Genomic DNA, 14274 nt, shown 5'->3' with positions numbered 1-14274 from the left:
AGTATTTACAATTTCTGGGGTAGTCTCAAATGACTTTTAATTAGTATGGTCTAATCAGATCCTATATTTGCATTCAGTGATGTATTTTAAAAAGAGATTTCTCTTTTAATCTTTTCATCTTCTTGCAACTTATAAATTGAAGGAATGGCAGTTTTCCTCACAATTCTGTTGATTACATTCTCTCTGGCAAGAATACCTCCCTGGTGGCGGTATCGTGTTCCTCTGTTGCTTCACTCAGAAGACACTTAATATCTAGTCATTTCTCTTTGGGGGATATACACTCTAAAGTTTCCAGCCAGCTTTCCATATGATTCTGGATTCACTGGTGATCATTATCTAGGTACATTATTTCATTGGAAGTGAAAGTGTTAGTGACTCAGTGTCCAACTTTTTGTGACCCCATGGACCCTAGCCCCCCAGGCTCATCTGCCCATGCAATTTTCTAGGCAAGAACACTGGAATGGGTTGCCATTCCCATCTCCAAGGAATCTTCCTGATCCAGGGATTGAACCCAGGTCTCCTGCATTGCAGGCAGATTCTTTACTAAGTTACCAGGGAAGTGTTTCTAAAATGATAATAGTCTTTTTCTCTGCATTTGTTACCTGAAAGTCCACAAAGAAAAACTTTCTCCATCAACTATTTGAGATTCAGTTTGTAACAGAAAAGGCAGGATGTTTGATTTTTTTAGTTTTCAAAATGTGATGATTTATTGGCATCCGCAATGGCACCCCACTCCAGTACTCTTGCCTGGAAAATCCCATGGACAGAGGAGCCTGGTAGGTTGCAGTCCATGGGGTCGCTGAGGGTCTGACATGACTGAGCGACTTCACTTTCACTTTTCACTTTCATGCATTGGAGAAGGAAATGGCAACCCACTCCAGTGTTCTTGCCTGGAGAATCCCAGGGACGGAGGAGCCTGGTGGGCTGCCATCTCTGGGGTCGCACAGAGTCGGACACGACTGAAGTGACTTAGCAGCAGTAGCAGCAAAGGTGACCAATACCATTTTTAAAAAATCAACACACTCATTACTTTTTAAACTGGTAGATTTGTCTCATTTGTTGTTACTTTTAAATGCTAAAATTGTCTTCTCTGTATGGGGAACACCTTTAAATTGGCTCAAATCTTTTTGACACAACTCCTTTGATCTTTACTTTCTGGTATAACCAAAATATCCTGAATTTTATTGTACATTTCTTCCCTTGTAGATTTAGCTCTTGAGTTCCTAGAGGAGCCTAGGTTACTTTTAGTGGGAAATTACATTTAGAGATGATTGGACAATAGGGGTGTCCATTGGGTTGATCATTATTCTAGGCCTTTTCAGACAGCCTTTTTTTTTTTCTTTTTAATGGAAATGAAATGTATCATGAGTTCATGCTGAAATTTCTAATTTCAAATTTACTAATTCATACTGATGTTTCTAAATTCAAATTTAGGATTGCAGTGTTTTTATACTTAATTTCTTTGATTTCTATATTTGTATTTCCTTTCTCTGATATTGAAAATCTTGATTCCAAGGATTATATACATGCTTTATACTAATATAGTTCAGAAATAAGTGTCAGTATTACTGCCAATAAGCATACTGAAAAAGCTTAAAGTTTCTTTTATATTTTTCCCCTTGGAATAACATCTCAATAGGAATGCCTGGTGAAACACTCCAGTATTCTTGCTGGGAAATCCCATGGACAGAGAAGCCTGCTGGGCTTGGGCTACAGTTCATGGGATCACAGAGTCGGACGCGACTGAGTGACTAAACAACAGGAATGTTTGGTAAATTTATTGCTTGAAAGTAATTTCTTTACTGTCACACTTTAACTGCATAATGTGTTTTAACCAGTGTCTTCATTGAAGGAGGGAGGTGCCATTTCCTGTTGGAAAGAGGAATAGAGTTACACAGTGTTGAATGCTTTTTAAGTGAAGACTTTTTGTTTGTTTGGGGGGTTTTGTTCTTTCAGTCATGAGTTGTGCAGTAAGAATCCTTAAATCCAAGAGCAGCACTAAACTGGGCAGAGTAGGTTTGCAAAACCTCCAGACTGAAACTGCTCACCTTCTCCGGACGTGACTAGGCAACTGTATTCAGTATACGTTTTCCCCCCAATACACTATATATATATATATATATATATATATAGCTAATTATTGAGCAGCTCTGGCGTGCCAAACCCCACTTTGCGTACTAGGGTGATGACACTTCCCGTGCTCACGGCTCACAGTCGGGTACTGGAGAGGAACGCACCAACAGTTTATTATTGAACAATGGCAGTAGGTGCCAAGCGGTGGGCCTGAATGCGGTGTTATGGAAACCCCCAGAGCCTCTCCCAGAGATGAACTGTCTGAGGGGCAGGTAGGCAGCTCCTGCTGACTCCGCCCACGTCAGGTGCAAGACTAACGCATCAGAGCTGGGAGGTCACAATTTAAAATTCTCTTTATGTCCCTGAGTAAGATGAGTAGGGGCCAAAGGGCGAAGAGGGATCAGCTCCAAGGAACGCGTCCTACAGGAAGCAATAACCTACTTGGATCGGGGAGGGGCGTGAGAGGTAGGGCCGGTCTAACGAGGCAGGACAGCCGGCTCGCCAGGATGGCCAAGGGGTGGCGAGCTCCGAAGACGAAGTGCCCGGGCAGGACGATCGCCGAGCTGGAGACAGCGGAGCGTCGGCCCCGCCCACTGCAGACAGGTTCCCCAGGCCCAAGGTGCGTTGCGTCACGACGCCTTCGCCTCGTTGATTGGCTCCTCCGGGGAGCCCCGCCCCCTCAGCTGTAGCCGGGCCGGCTTCGGCGTCGCCGCCATCTTTGTTGATGTGTCAGCTCCGCGGGGGCTTGGGGCAGCCGCGGCGGAGGGAGCGTGCTGTTGGCCCTGTTCCCACCGCTGTCCCCACCGCCCCCACATTTCCAGGTCTGCGGGGCCCCTCTATGGAGAAGTTGATCCCTGAGCAGTAGTTCCAGCGGCTTCTTTAGGGGTGTGGCCTGAGGCTCGGATCAGTGGGGTAAGTACCCTAGAGGGGCGCCCGGGAGGACTGGGGAGTCGCGGTGGCGGCACGGCGGGCTTGCCACCTCCTGCGCCATCCTGCACGTCCCGGGGCGGCTCCCTGGCCTGGCTTCTCGAGGGAGTTAGGCGAGCGCTTGGTGGAGGCGTTCCCTCCTCTCTCTGCCTCCCGGCCATCAGTCCCGGGCCGCCCGGGCGGGAGGCGGCGGAGGGGTCGCCGGGGGCCGTGGGGGCCGCGCCTCCTGAGAGGTCCCTAGAGAGCCCCAGAACTTAGGCCGCCGGCCGGGTCTCCCCGTGTGAACAGCAGCTAAGCCCGACCTGCTCGGCCACCCCTCACGGACTCGGCGTCTGTTTCTCCTTTCCTCTCCAAGTTGACTGTGTTCGTGTTTCATGTTTACTGTAGTGACTTTAAACCCTCTTCCAAACACTTCCATTACTGTGATTTTAAGTAATTTTAGAGACGATTCTTTGGGATCGTGGTTATGAACGAAATCGTTCTTGGTATTTATATTGCCTCCCCCCTCCCCCCCGCCAAGGACATCAAGGTATTTGATAAATCTTGGTTGCTAAGGATCAGATTTCAAATTTATGTGTCTGTCAAACCTGTAAAATGGTAAACCCCCTTCTGCATGTCCCCTCGTAGCGATCTTGGGGAACAGTGCAGGTATAATTATTGATCGCCTGTTAACCATGGAAGAACTTTAGCTAGTTTTTGCATCTTGATTTTGCTTAGAGGAAAGAGGCCTGGATTTGAAATATCTGGACTATCTTCGACTTGATGCTCTTGTTACCTCTGAGAGTTATGTCGTATAGTAATGCCGGGCAGCCCCAGTCATTCGGCAGTTTTCTCTATGTGTACCTGTGTAATCTACCTTTCGTGCCTACCTTTTAAAATTTCTTCTAAAATGATAGGTTAGGAGTTTTTCTGAGGACAATATGTGGCAAATCAGTGAAAGTGTTTCAAGAGGTATGCTGGTAGTCGCTCGAAAACAAACAAAAACACACCAAAAAACTGTAAGTGTTTAGGTATGCTTGTGGGTGTAGCCTTCCGGACTGCTAACTACACCTTCATATTTGCAGAGTGTGGGAAAGATTAAGGTGCGAGAGATGTTGATAGTAAAACCGACCATCTGCTTGTGTATCTTCTCTCTTCAGCTACTTTCGAATTCCTTATCCATCATTGTACAAATAGAAAGCAGTGAAGATTGGCTTTGTTTTTCTTTTTCTCTTTTTTCCTTCCTTTTTGGTCCTTTCCTATTATTTTAAATTCAGTGGAAGATATTGAGTGATTCACAAACTTTGCAGTATAAAGAATTAAAACCCCTTGTTACATTGTAATAGGTGGGCATGTATAATCACTGAAGATTCTACCTGGAAATGCCTGGCTTACGTTTATATTGGTTTTATTCTTTTTAAGGCCTTTTCTTATTCATAATACCTGCATATAAATTCAGAGGTTCCTTTAAACAGTGGAGATTCCATAGAGTATCATTGGTATTTCAGAGTCTTGTTTATTGCTAACAAGGAAGGAGCGGTGGAGCACAATAACCGACCTTTAACCTTTTAGTCCCTTCAACCATAAACTAAAGAGTTGTTCTTTGATGCTATTCAGTGACAGCATAGCTAATGAGGATTGCTTAGTATATTCTATTTAAAACCATCTATTTACAAATACATGCTAACTTCCTAGAAGTCTGCTCTTTAGGAGAGATGATAGGTTGATGCAGCCTTTATTTAAAGATGTAGTAAAATCATCTTTTCCTTTGAAGAATGACTAATAATCTGTACTAGTTTTTCAAATTCATCTTAACAGTTTCATGTTAAAGACTCCTTAACCTGAAGTTATGTTCCTTTCACAAAGTTTGGATTTTTCTTTTCCCTCTTATCTCTAGTTTTAAATAATTAAAGCTGATTTTTGAATTTCTTATAAACGTGTCACTGGGCTTACTGTTGGAGAAGGCAATGGCACCCCACTCCAATACTCTTGTCCTGGAAAATCCCATAGATGGAGGAGCCTGGTGGGCTGCAGTCCATGGGGTCACTAAGAGTCAGACAGGACTGAGCGACTTCACTTTCACTTTTCACTTTCAGGCATTAGAGAAGGAAATGGCAGCCCACTCCAATGTTCTTGCCTGGAGAAGCCCAGGGACGGGGGAGCCTGGTGGGCTGCCATCTATGGAGTCACACAGAGTCGGACAGGACTGAAGTGACTTAGCAGCAGCAGCAGGGCTTACTGTGTTGGGAATATTATGTTCAGTGTCATTTCGGGGCAACCTTGGGAGCATCAGTTCAGTTCAGTCGCTCAGTCGTGTCTGACTTCTTGCGACCCCATGAACTGCAGCACTCCAGGCTTCCCTGTCCATCACTAACTACCCGAGCTTACTCAAACTCATGTCCATTGAGTCAGTGATACCATCCAACCATCTTGTCCTCTGTCATCCCCTTCTCCTCCCACCTTCAATCTTTCCCAGCATCAGGGTCTTTGCAAATGAGTCAGTTCTTTGCATCAGGTGGCCAAAGTATTGGAATTTCGCTTCAGCATCAGTCCTTCCAATGAATATTCAGGACTGATTTCCTTTAGGATGGGAGCATAGATAATTTAAATTTGGGAGTGACCCTGTAATATTATCATATTATTTCAGAAGCCACTTTTGAACTTTATTTCTCAGCTACTGAGATTTTAAAAATCTGTCTGGGCTAAGAAGTAAACAAAAGAAAAAGTACTGGTGTGAAGGGGCAATAGACAGAAAGTAGAAATCAAACCCAGCAAAGTATCGATTGGATTGTGAGTATAGTTGCCTGTCATTAGGAAACACAAACTATTCACCTACTTCAGAGATGATCATGTCATAGCTAATAATTTAATTTTTTGGTAAACTGCATTGTACCAGATTTACCAAGCCCAGGCCAAAGGAGGCTTCAAAATATAAACATTAACCAGAACTTCTTAATATAAGGCAGACTTAAAACTTACCTTTTTAAAATTTTTTTTAGGTTATTAGCTAGTCCCATTTTGAAAAGGAAACTGTAGGTCAATCCTGCCCCCCCCCCTTTTTTTTTTAGTTTTTAGGTTTTTGAGGGGGAAATTAGCTGAAAATCTTTTCGTGTTTTCTTAGAGTCATTGAAGTTTTTTTGGTGAGCTCTATACAAAGGAGCTTCAAAATGAGATTTCTATGCTAATAACTTTTCTGATTTAAAAGTTACTATAAGAGATATATAAAATTCCATGGATCTAAAATACCAAACTGATAATATGACATATAACTTGTAACGTGGTATATGATGTGGCTACTTCCTTCTTTTTCCTGGAGTCTTGCTGGACTGTGATTTCTCTTGTTATCATATCACAGGTTTTCATACTGTCTGGGGGTGGTGAGTGTCCTGCTGCATCTATTGCCCTGAGTCTTTTCACCATCTTTTTCTGTGTGTTATAGTATACATACTGTAAAATTCTGAATGCCCTGACCCCTGGGTGCAAAGCTAAACAAACCCCTACAGGGATAATTGAGCTTGGCCTCAGATGATACACTTTTTAAACTAATGGACAAAGAACTAGTGATGTGTTTCACAAAAAGGAAACGCAGTATATTAAAGTTGAATTTTACCAAAAAGCTCATTTACAGTGTGACTACTTTACAAATAAATCTTCCTTTTGATAGAACAAGTCTAGAGTTCTTTGAAATAACCAGCTCAAGTTTTAATCTTTTAAGAGTAGAATTTGATTCGCCGTGTATAAGCTTCAGTGTCAGATATTTTCATTACGTGAAACGAAGTTTTATGTCTCTTGTATGGGTTCTTTTCTGTTCATTATTCTGTGTTTTAAAACTTTATCCAGGAAAGTATTTATATTTTGTAGTTCATGACTATCAAAAGTCAGACGCTTAGGAGTTGTGATCAGTTTATGTTGGACTGAGGATGATGATTTTGATTGCTTCTGATTTTAATTGTTTTATTAGAACATTATTAGAACTGGTCAGAAAGATAAGTTATCATTTTGTTTATTCTGTTTTCAAAGTGTATTTGAGGAATGTGTAAAAGACCTTTGGATATACTTACTTTTTTTTCAAAGGACAGTAAACTGTTATATTGAAGAACAGGAGTGCCATCACAAGCTCAACTTGCTTAACGTACATTACTTGAGAAGCTACAGCTGGTATTATTTGAGACTCAAATGGTACAATTTGTAAGTTTAAAATTTGTAGTTTGTTATAGATAACATTTATGCTGAATTGAGTCACATGTTTCTGTTGGAGTTAAACACTCATATGTTTCTTATATAGCTTCTCATGGAAGGCTGACCTTCCAGTTAAAATACTGTAAACAAAGAGTAAAAGATTTAACACAGATTTTTTGTGTTGGTTTATTACACCAGAAAGTAAATTCCAGAAAGATATCTGTTTTATTCACTGCTTTGTTCCCAACATGTAAGACAGTGTTGAACATAATACATATTCAATACATATGTGGTGAATAAATGAATTAATATTTAGTTTAGAAATGTATTTCTGGTTTGGCACTTTTGTATGAGATTGTATGTTTGATAATCTAGTACCAAATGTCTGGCTTTGGATTAGTTTGTATTTGCATTTATTGAATAAGCTTAAATTCTTTTGTTGTTTGTTTATACTGCTAATTACTGGCAAATAAGAAATAGTATTAAAAGTTGTTATAAACAGAGTTTTTGTTTATAAGGTTTTTATATAGAAATAATTTTGTACCTTGCTGGTTCTTAAAGAAATAAAATCTGTGGTGGATAATGGTTGGCTTTAAGGCAAGCGAAGAGTGTTTCTTGACCAGTTGCCTACAGCTGATGAGCTCCAGTAAGAGCGAAACCACTTCTCACTCTGCTGAAACAGTTTTGAAGTGCGAATTGGTCCTGTAGTACTGTGTCAGAAGCCTGGTGGGAAAAAAAAGTCCTTGGAGGAAATTTAAACATAGTGTCTTCCCTTAATGAGTAAGAATTGCTAAAAAGTCAAATAACCTGTGTTTTTTCTTACCTCAGCAATAGAGATTGTAATTAGTAATTGTAGTCACTGTCTATATATGAGTGTGAATTTGATTTATACAAGCACTTCTTAACTAAAGCAATCTTATATACAAGTGTATAGTTTTGCGTCCTACCCCTTTAATATACTTCTAGGCTATTCCATCTCTGGTAGCTTTAATGACTTCTACTCCTTTACTCCCACCCTGAAGAAAAAATTTGTACAGCAGCCAAATGGGCCTACATCAGCATTGCCAGCTGGAGGCCCACAGGAGGACTCAGCTGACTGCTTTTCCCCTGCTTAGTTGCAGACAGTCAAGCACATGATGGTGGCCCCTCCCTGCATCATTCTTGTGTAGTTGCTTACTCTTGGTGATGGCTTTTTACATATAGACACACAAATCTTCTTTAACACCTTTCCTTTTGCCCCTGATCAGTATTCATTTGAACATCAGAAAACTGAGTTTACAGACTAAGTGGTTATCAGATGCCAGTTTATATGGATAGTTTTTCCAAAGATCATGGCATATTACTGAGAAAATATAAAAAGTACTTGCCTTTTGACGGTGAACTATGTGTGTGTTAGTCGCTTAGTCGTGTCTGACTCTTTGTGACTGCATGTATTGTAGCCTGCCAGGCTCCTCTGTCCAGGCAAGAATATTGGAGTGGGTTGCTGTTTCCTTCTCCAGGGGATCTTCCTGACCCAGGGACTGAACCTGGGTCTCCTGCAGCACAGCAGATTCTTTACTGTCTGAGCCACAGCCTTCTTTAATTTGCAGAAGGATGATCTGTAAAACAGAATCTAAGCTGAGGTGTTTATAGCAACAGGTGTGTGTTTGTTCATTTATTACCTATGAAGAGCCAGCAGAATGAGACATTTTTGTCATTCTGTGCTGTCTTGCACATAGCAAGTCTTCTTACAGCCTGGTTTCGACCCTCTAAATGCCTTCGGCACCCCCAGCTCATTGTGTAAATTCAGTCCCACCCTCACTGAGAACCATTGAACATCATTTGCAAGAATGACTGTAAATGTAGTAGAGAATGTATTTGTTGGATTTGTTTATCTATTTACTGTTACTGTTACATTGCTTGGGGTTTAAGAAGTTTGATTCAGTTCAGAGTGAGGTTCCTCTTCGAGTACAGAGATCTTTTAAAAGGCTGTTGAGAAATGTCACAAGGAAGGCTATGATTGTGTACCTGATGGGTATAAGTATAGTATGTTTCCATTTACATGAGAGGGTTTTTTTCTTGTGTTTGCCATTAGGGAAAATTTGGAGGAGACATGACCTTAGGGTCTGTCCTTTAAATATAATTAGGCTCTGGATAGACGGAAGGGAGGGCTTTCCTTGGTAGCTTGGCAGTAAAAAATCCTCCTGCAATGCAGGAGAAGTGGTTCAATCCCTGGGTGGAAAAGATCCCCTGGAGAAGGAAGTAGCAACAGGCTCTAGAATTCTTGCCTGGAGAATCCCATGGATAAAGGAGCTTGGTGGGCTACAGTCCGTGGGGTCACAAGAATTGGACACAACTTAGGGGCTAAACTACTGCCGCTAGACTGAAGGGCAGACCTAGATGAGAGCAAAGCCATGGAGATGGTAATGCGCACATTGTTTGGAGGAATCTAGAGTAGTCTGGTCAAGGGCTGGTGAGGTACTATAGTGAAGTACTAGGATTTTAAGATTGTGTTGAGAGATAAGATTGAAAAAATAGTACAGTTGAAACTCTGAGGTATAAACGTGAAATGCTCACATCCCCTCCACTTCCCTCTGAGGTACAGTCCTTTAATAACGTCTTGGTTTGGTGTCAAAACTCTTCTGCCACTTGTGATTAGTAGAAAAAACTTATTTCCAGAAATTAAGACAGGTTTCACGTGCTTACAAAAGCAGGCAACAAAAACATGTTAATCATAAACTCTTTCTTCTCTGTGAAGAAATGTTGAAACTGTTGGTTCCCAGCTGCTTGGATTAAAGAAGAGATGTAATTTGGCTCTAAAATTTGTCCCCTCTGCTTCCGCTTAAGTGGCCCTTTCAGAGTTGGGGGAATACCAGCCAGTGGAGGCAGAGTTCTCACTATCTGAAACTCGAAAGAGGGAAGCAGCAGCTCTGCCTTTACTCTGAGTCATCTGGTTGTATTTGGTGGTGATCTCTCTGGAGGTGGGCTGTGCGGTATTTGGGGGAGAAGGCAGTTTTGTAACTCCCTTGACCCTCGTGCCACCGGGGATTCATTTTGTAGGGCAGCTCCTGTTCCTTTGTGGCAGAGCCAATGTACTGTACACTTAACGCCTTCTCTGGATTGGATGACACTTACCTGGCGCTGTCTCAGGTCCTCTGCCCTTATATTAGCCTCCTGCTCCTTGACTTGGAGTTTCAGGAACGAGAACTGGAGGGAGGGTGGAGTGAGACTGAGAAGCCAACAATTCAAGTGTTCCAGATAGGAAGTTATCAGGCCTGGGTTGAGTTGCAGGTAGGGGGCCAATGACAGTAGAAATGAGGGTGTAATTGCAAGAAACATGAAATCAGTGAAGGAATATGAGGCTGAAGGAAAGAAAGAGTCATGACTAAGAAAAATGATAGCATTGACAGAAATAAAAGATTAGGGGTTCTCAACCCCAGAAGCTATTGTTGTGATTCTGGGTTTAGCCATTTTTTGAATTGAGCCATTGGAAATGCCACTGTTCGTGTGAGATTATTATAGATGTAGAGGTTGAGTGGAAACAAAGAGGTGATTTGTTATCTATAATTCAAGAGCACAGGAGTGAAAACCAGGTGGGCCTCAACTACGAGTCTGTGGTTTCAGTAATCATACTGGATGAATTCTAGCAGGGAAAATAAAGTTGTGGACTGAACCCTGGGGAATGTGAGAGCTGGATAAGAAGATAACCATTGTTTGTGTAATGCTTTTCTGTCGACAAAGCACGGCACACAGACAAGAGCCATAGAGTTAGCAAAGGAAAGTTTCTTCTAACTTGGTCAGCCTATGCTGGAGAGTCACAATGCCTTCACAGACTCATTCTCTTTTAAACAGATTCTTTATCTTCTGCTCATTACATTTGGTCAGCTCTGAGTTCGACTTCAGTAGATATCACATAACATTGACTAGTTATGACTAGTTACGATGTTTGAAAGCACTTTTTAGATTGATTTCCAAATTAAGATTTCAAATTCAGCAGCAACACATTCATAAGGTGTATGTTAAAATTAGTTATTTTGAGGACAGCAGTGGCTTCCTTCCACATGAGGAAGCCACATGGTGGCTAATGTCCCTGTTTGAGAATTATTTTACTTTGTCCTTGATTTGGAATACACCTTACTCATAAGGATTTTTATTAACTTACTGCATTTATTTGTATTGCCTAAACCAAACTTTTATTGCTAGTGTGGACTTTGTCTTAGTTGTAACATACATGCAGCAAGATAACAATGATAATTTGTTTGGTTGTTAGGAAATACGTTGTATAAGTAGGTAATTTATAGTATTAAGGCCAATGTCTAATTAGTTGATGCCAGGATATTTAACAGGCAAGCTGGTCTTCTTTTCCTTTCTTAGAATTCTTCATTAAGATTGTTGGGATGTTATATATTTTTCTGTCTCAGGATAATTTTTGAAGTTGACTAATTTTCAGAAAATAGCTAGCTTAGTAACCCTCGTAAACAGCTTAAAAAATATTTTCTAACATTGTTGAATTAGGTTTGTAAATGTTTCTTTTATGAACGAAGCAATGCATATGGGGTCCATTTGAGTCGTGCTGAACATTGTTCTTAATGAGAATGTTTGGAAATCACTGTGATGCTTCTTGTATCCCAGGGTGAAACATGGATTCCTGTCAGGAGTCCTTTACGCCTTGACTTCTTTTGGCTCAGCTGTAGGTGTCTGGGCTGCAGGTAGCTGTGTTTTATTGTCTAGTTTTCCTTCTGCAGCGAACACCATTGTTAATGTACGTTGTTTTATTGCCTTGATTTGTAATTTCTTGCCTATTGTTTTCATTGCTATCTGATTTCTGCAATAGTTTGTTATAAGTTCTTTACATAGTCTTTTTTTCCCCTTGTGGAGCTGAAGGAATTCTATTAATAAACAGTTCTTGGGCACTAACCTTCTCATTACTGGTATCATTCTGTGCCCAACATCTTATGGGGCCAAACTGCAGCCGAAGTGAAGTGGCAGGACTGGACCGAAGGAGAAGAGAGTGAACCTGTGTGGTACCTGACCCGTGGTGACTCACTTGGATCAGCTGTTTTATTCTTTCTTTGTTTTTCCCCTCCAAGGAAAGAAATTTTAAAGAATTATTACTGGTAAAATGTGTAGCCTTAGTTTTTCCACGGCATGAAATGTATGCAACTATATATGGGGTCTTGGTTTAAAAAAAACCTTTTTAAAAATGTGTCTTTTGACTTTCTTAGATGTAAGACGAAGATCAGGAACAGATTTGAACAAGTACACGGTGAATTGGCGCCAGTCAGCATGTCGGAGACAGAGCACATAGCCTCCATTTCCTCTGATCAAAATATTGAGGAAACAGCGGAAACAAAGGAAGACTCGTGCAACTCTCTCTCTGGTGATGAAAGCAGCAGCTTAGAAAATGAGTCCAAACTGTCATCATTAAACTCTGATAAAACTGTATGTCACCCTAATGAACACAATAATCAAACTGAAACACAGGAAAATTATATTCCAGATCATGGTGGGGGTAAGGATTCCTGTGCTAAAACAGACACAGGCCCAGAAAATTCTGAACAAATAACTAGTTTTCCTGGTGGAGATTTTACACAGCAAGTTTTGAAAACAAGTGAAGCAGAACAAACCGTGACACAAATATTGGCGGAATTAAGGTCATCTGCATTTACAGAAGCAGGGAACCAAAAGACTTATTCAGAGAGTCCTTATGATACAGACTGCACCAAGAAACTTATTTCAAAAATAAAGGATGTTTCAACATCAGAGGATTTGTTGGAAGAAATAGAATCTGAGCTCTTATCTACTGAGTTTGCAGAAGAACACCGAGTACCAAATGGAATGAATAAGGGAGAAAATGCATTAATTATGTTTGAAAAGTGTGTGCAAGATAAGTATTTGCAGCAGGAACACACCATAAAAAAGTAAGTTTTTTATTTTTTCAAGTTTTTTTTTACATAGGGATTAAAGATTAAATTCTTTAAAGTATCATTTTATTTACTTTTATTTCCACAGTAGTTAAGTTATTGAGCAAATGTCAAGTTTGCCTAGTTAATACATAACTTTTTTTTAGGATGTGATATTTTCGTTATTTTAGAAATAGTAGGTAAATAGTGTTTTTATGAGTGTTATATATAATATAACTATGTTAAATATGTTAGCATATATAGAAATATATATCTATAAAGGCACTGTTTTGAATATGATTTAAAATTTTTTTTACATAGAAGTCCTAATATGTTAAGTTTAAAAGAATAAATGTTTTATTAAAGTGTAAGTTCATTAAAGATCTAGAAATGTCTGTAAAGACAGCTCAATTTTTTCCGTTTTAAAAGAATGTAAAGCATTACATTGTCAGAAGTAAGATAAATTCAAAAGGCATGAGAAGTCGTGAAATTAAAAATTTTTTCTTAAAATCCCCACTGTAAATTTATTGGTTAAAAAAATTAAAATTTAGAGAACAGAAGGATTGGTATATTATCATTCAGTAAATAATAACAGTTAATTTTTGACTTCTCTTCAATTTGTGGAGTTAATTTCTATTTTAACAACAGTTTAAATTTCATTTTATCTTTTCCTAGTGTTATATCACCCTGTGTTTTTATTTTATATTTATATGTGTAAGTGATGCATATATTTAGATACTCTTATAACCCTTATAAAGGAAAATAAAACTTGCTAGCCTTCATCAATATAAACTGATTCTCTTTTTTAAAAAGTGGTACTTTAAAAAAGTTTTTGGAATGGAAGGGGCCATGTGTAGAGAAAGGGGAGGAGGAGATTGGTTTATCCAGTGAAGTTTAATCCCAGCATCCAAAGCCTTTTTTTCCTATTGTTTATTTTTAAATTGTGATAAAATACACATAGCATAAAATTTGCCACCTTAACCATTTTTAAATGTGCAGTTTAGTAGTATTAAGTGTATTCACAGAGTGTGCAACCAGCACCATAGCTTTTCATGGATTTGAAGTTCTATATCCTTCAAGCAACTCCCTATTCCCCTGGCCTAGTCCCTGGTAGCCACCATTCTGTTGTGCTTTCTAAGAGTTTGACTGCTCTTGATATTTCGTGTAAATGAAATTGTACAGTATTTGCCTTTTTGTGACTGGCTTGTTTCACTTAGCAAATGTCCTCAAGGTT

General features: G+C 39.9%; 3 protein-coding genes across 4 annotated transcripts in view; 1 reads left to right on the top strand and 2 right to left on the bottom strand.

Moving 5' to 3' along the window:
* Positions 1-1822, bottom strand: part of TDRD1 (tudor domain containing 1) — a 61404-nt gene extending 59582 nt beyond the window's left edge. The window contains exon 1 of the mRNA XM_060405115.1: positions 1804-1822. Within this exon, the coding sequence (XP_060261098.1) occupies positions 1804-1822 (19 nt within the window). The remainder of the gene's footprint in view (positions 1-1803) is intronic.
* Positions 1764-3161, bottom strand: LOC132658452 (pecanex-like protein 3). The gene is made up of 3 exons (XM_060405114.1): positions 2966-3161; positions 2515-2789; positions 1764-1869 (listed from the first exon to the last, which is right to left on the bottom strand). Exons 1-3 carry the CDS (start codon positions 3159-3161, stop codon positions 1831-1833), a joined length of 510 nt encoding a protein of 169 aa, XP_060261097.1. The 3' UTR covers positions 1764-1830.
* CCDC186 (coiled-coil domain containing 186) overlaps positions 2794-14274 on the top strand; it is a 40255-nt gene continuing 28774 nt past the window's right edge. For both annotated transcript variants that reach the window (XM_027960636.3, XM_060404722.1), the window contains exons 1-2: positions 2794-2985; positions 12363-13058. In XM_027960636.3, coding sequence (XP_027816437.1) covers positions 12424-13058 — 635 coding nt within the window. In that variant the 5' untranslated portion in view covers positions 2794-2985; positions 12363-12423. The remainder of the gene's footprint in view (positions 2986-12362; positions 13059-14274) is intronic.

Source organism: Ovis aries, chromosome 22, assembly GCF_016772045.2.
Source record: "Ovis aries strain OAR_USU_Benz2616 breed Rambouillet chromosome 22, ARS-UI_Ramb_v3.0, whole genome shotgun sequence".
Lineage (NCBI taxonomy): Eukaryota > Metazoa > Chordata > Mammalia > Artiodactyla > Bovidae > Ovis > Ovis aries.
The sequence above is the reverse complement of the archived record's forward strand: the minus strand, read 5'-3'. Positions and strand labels throughout refer to the sequence as shown.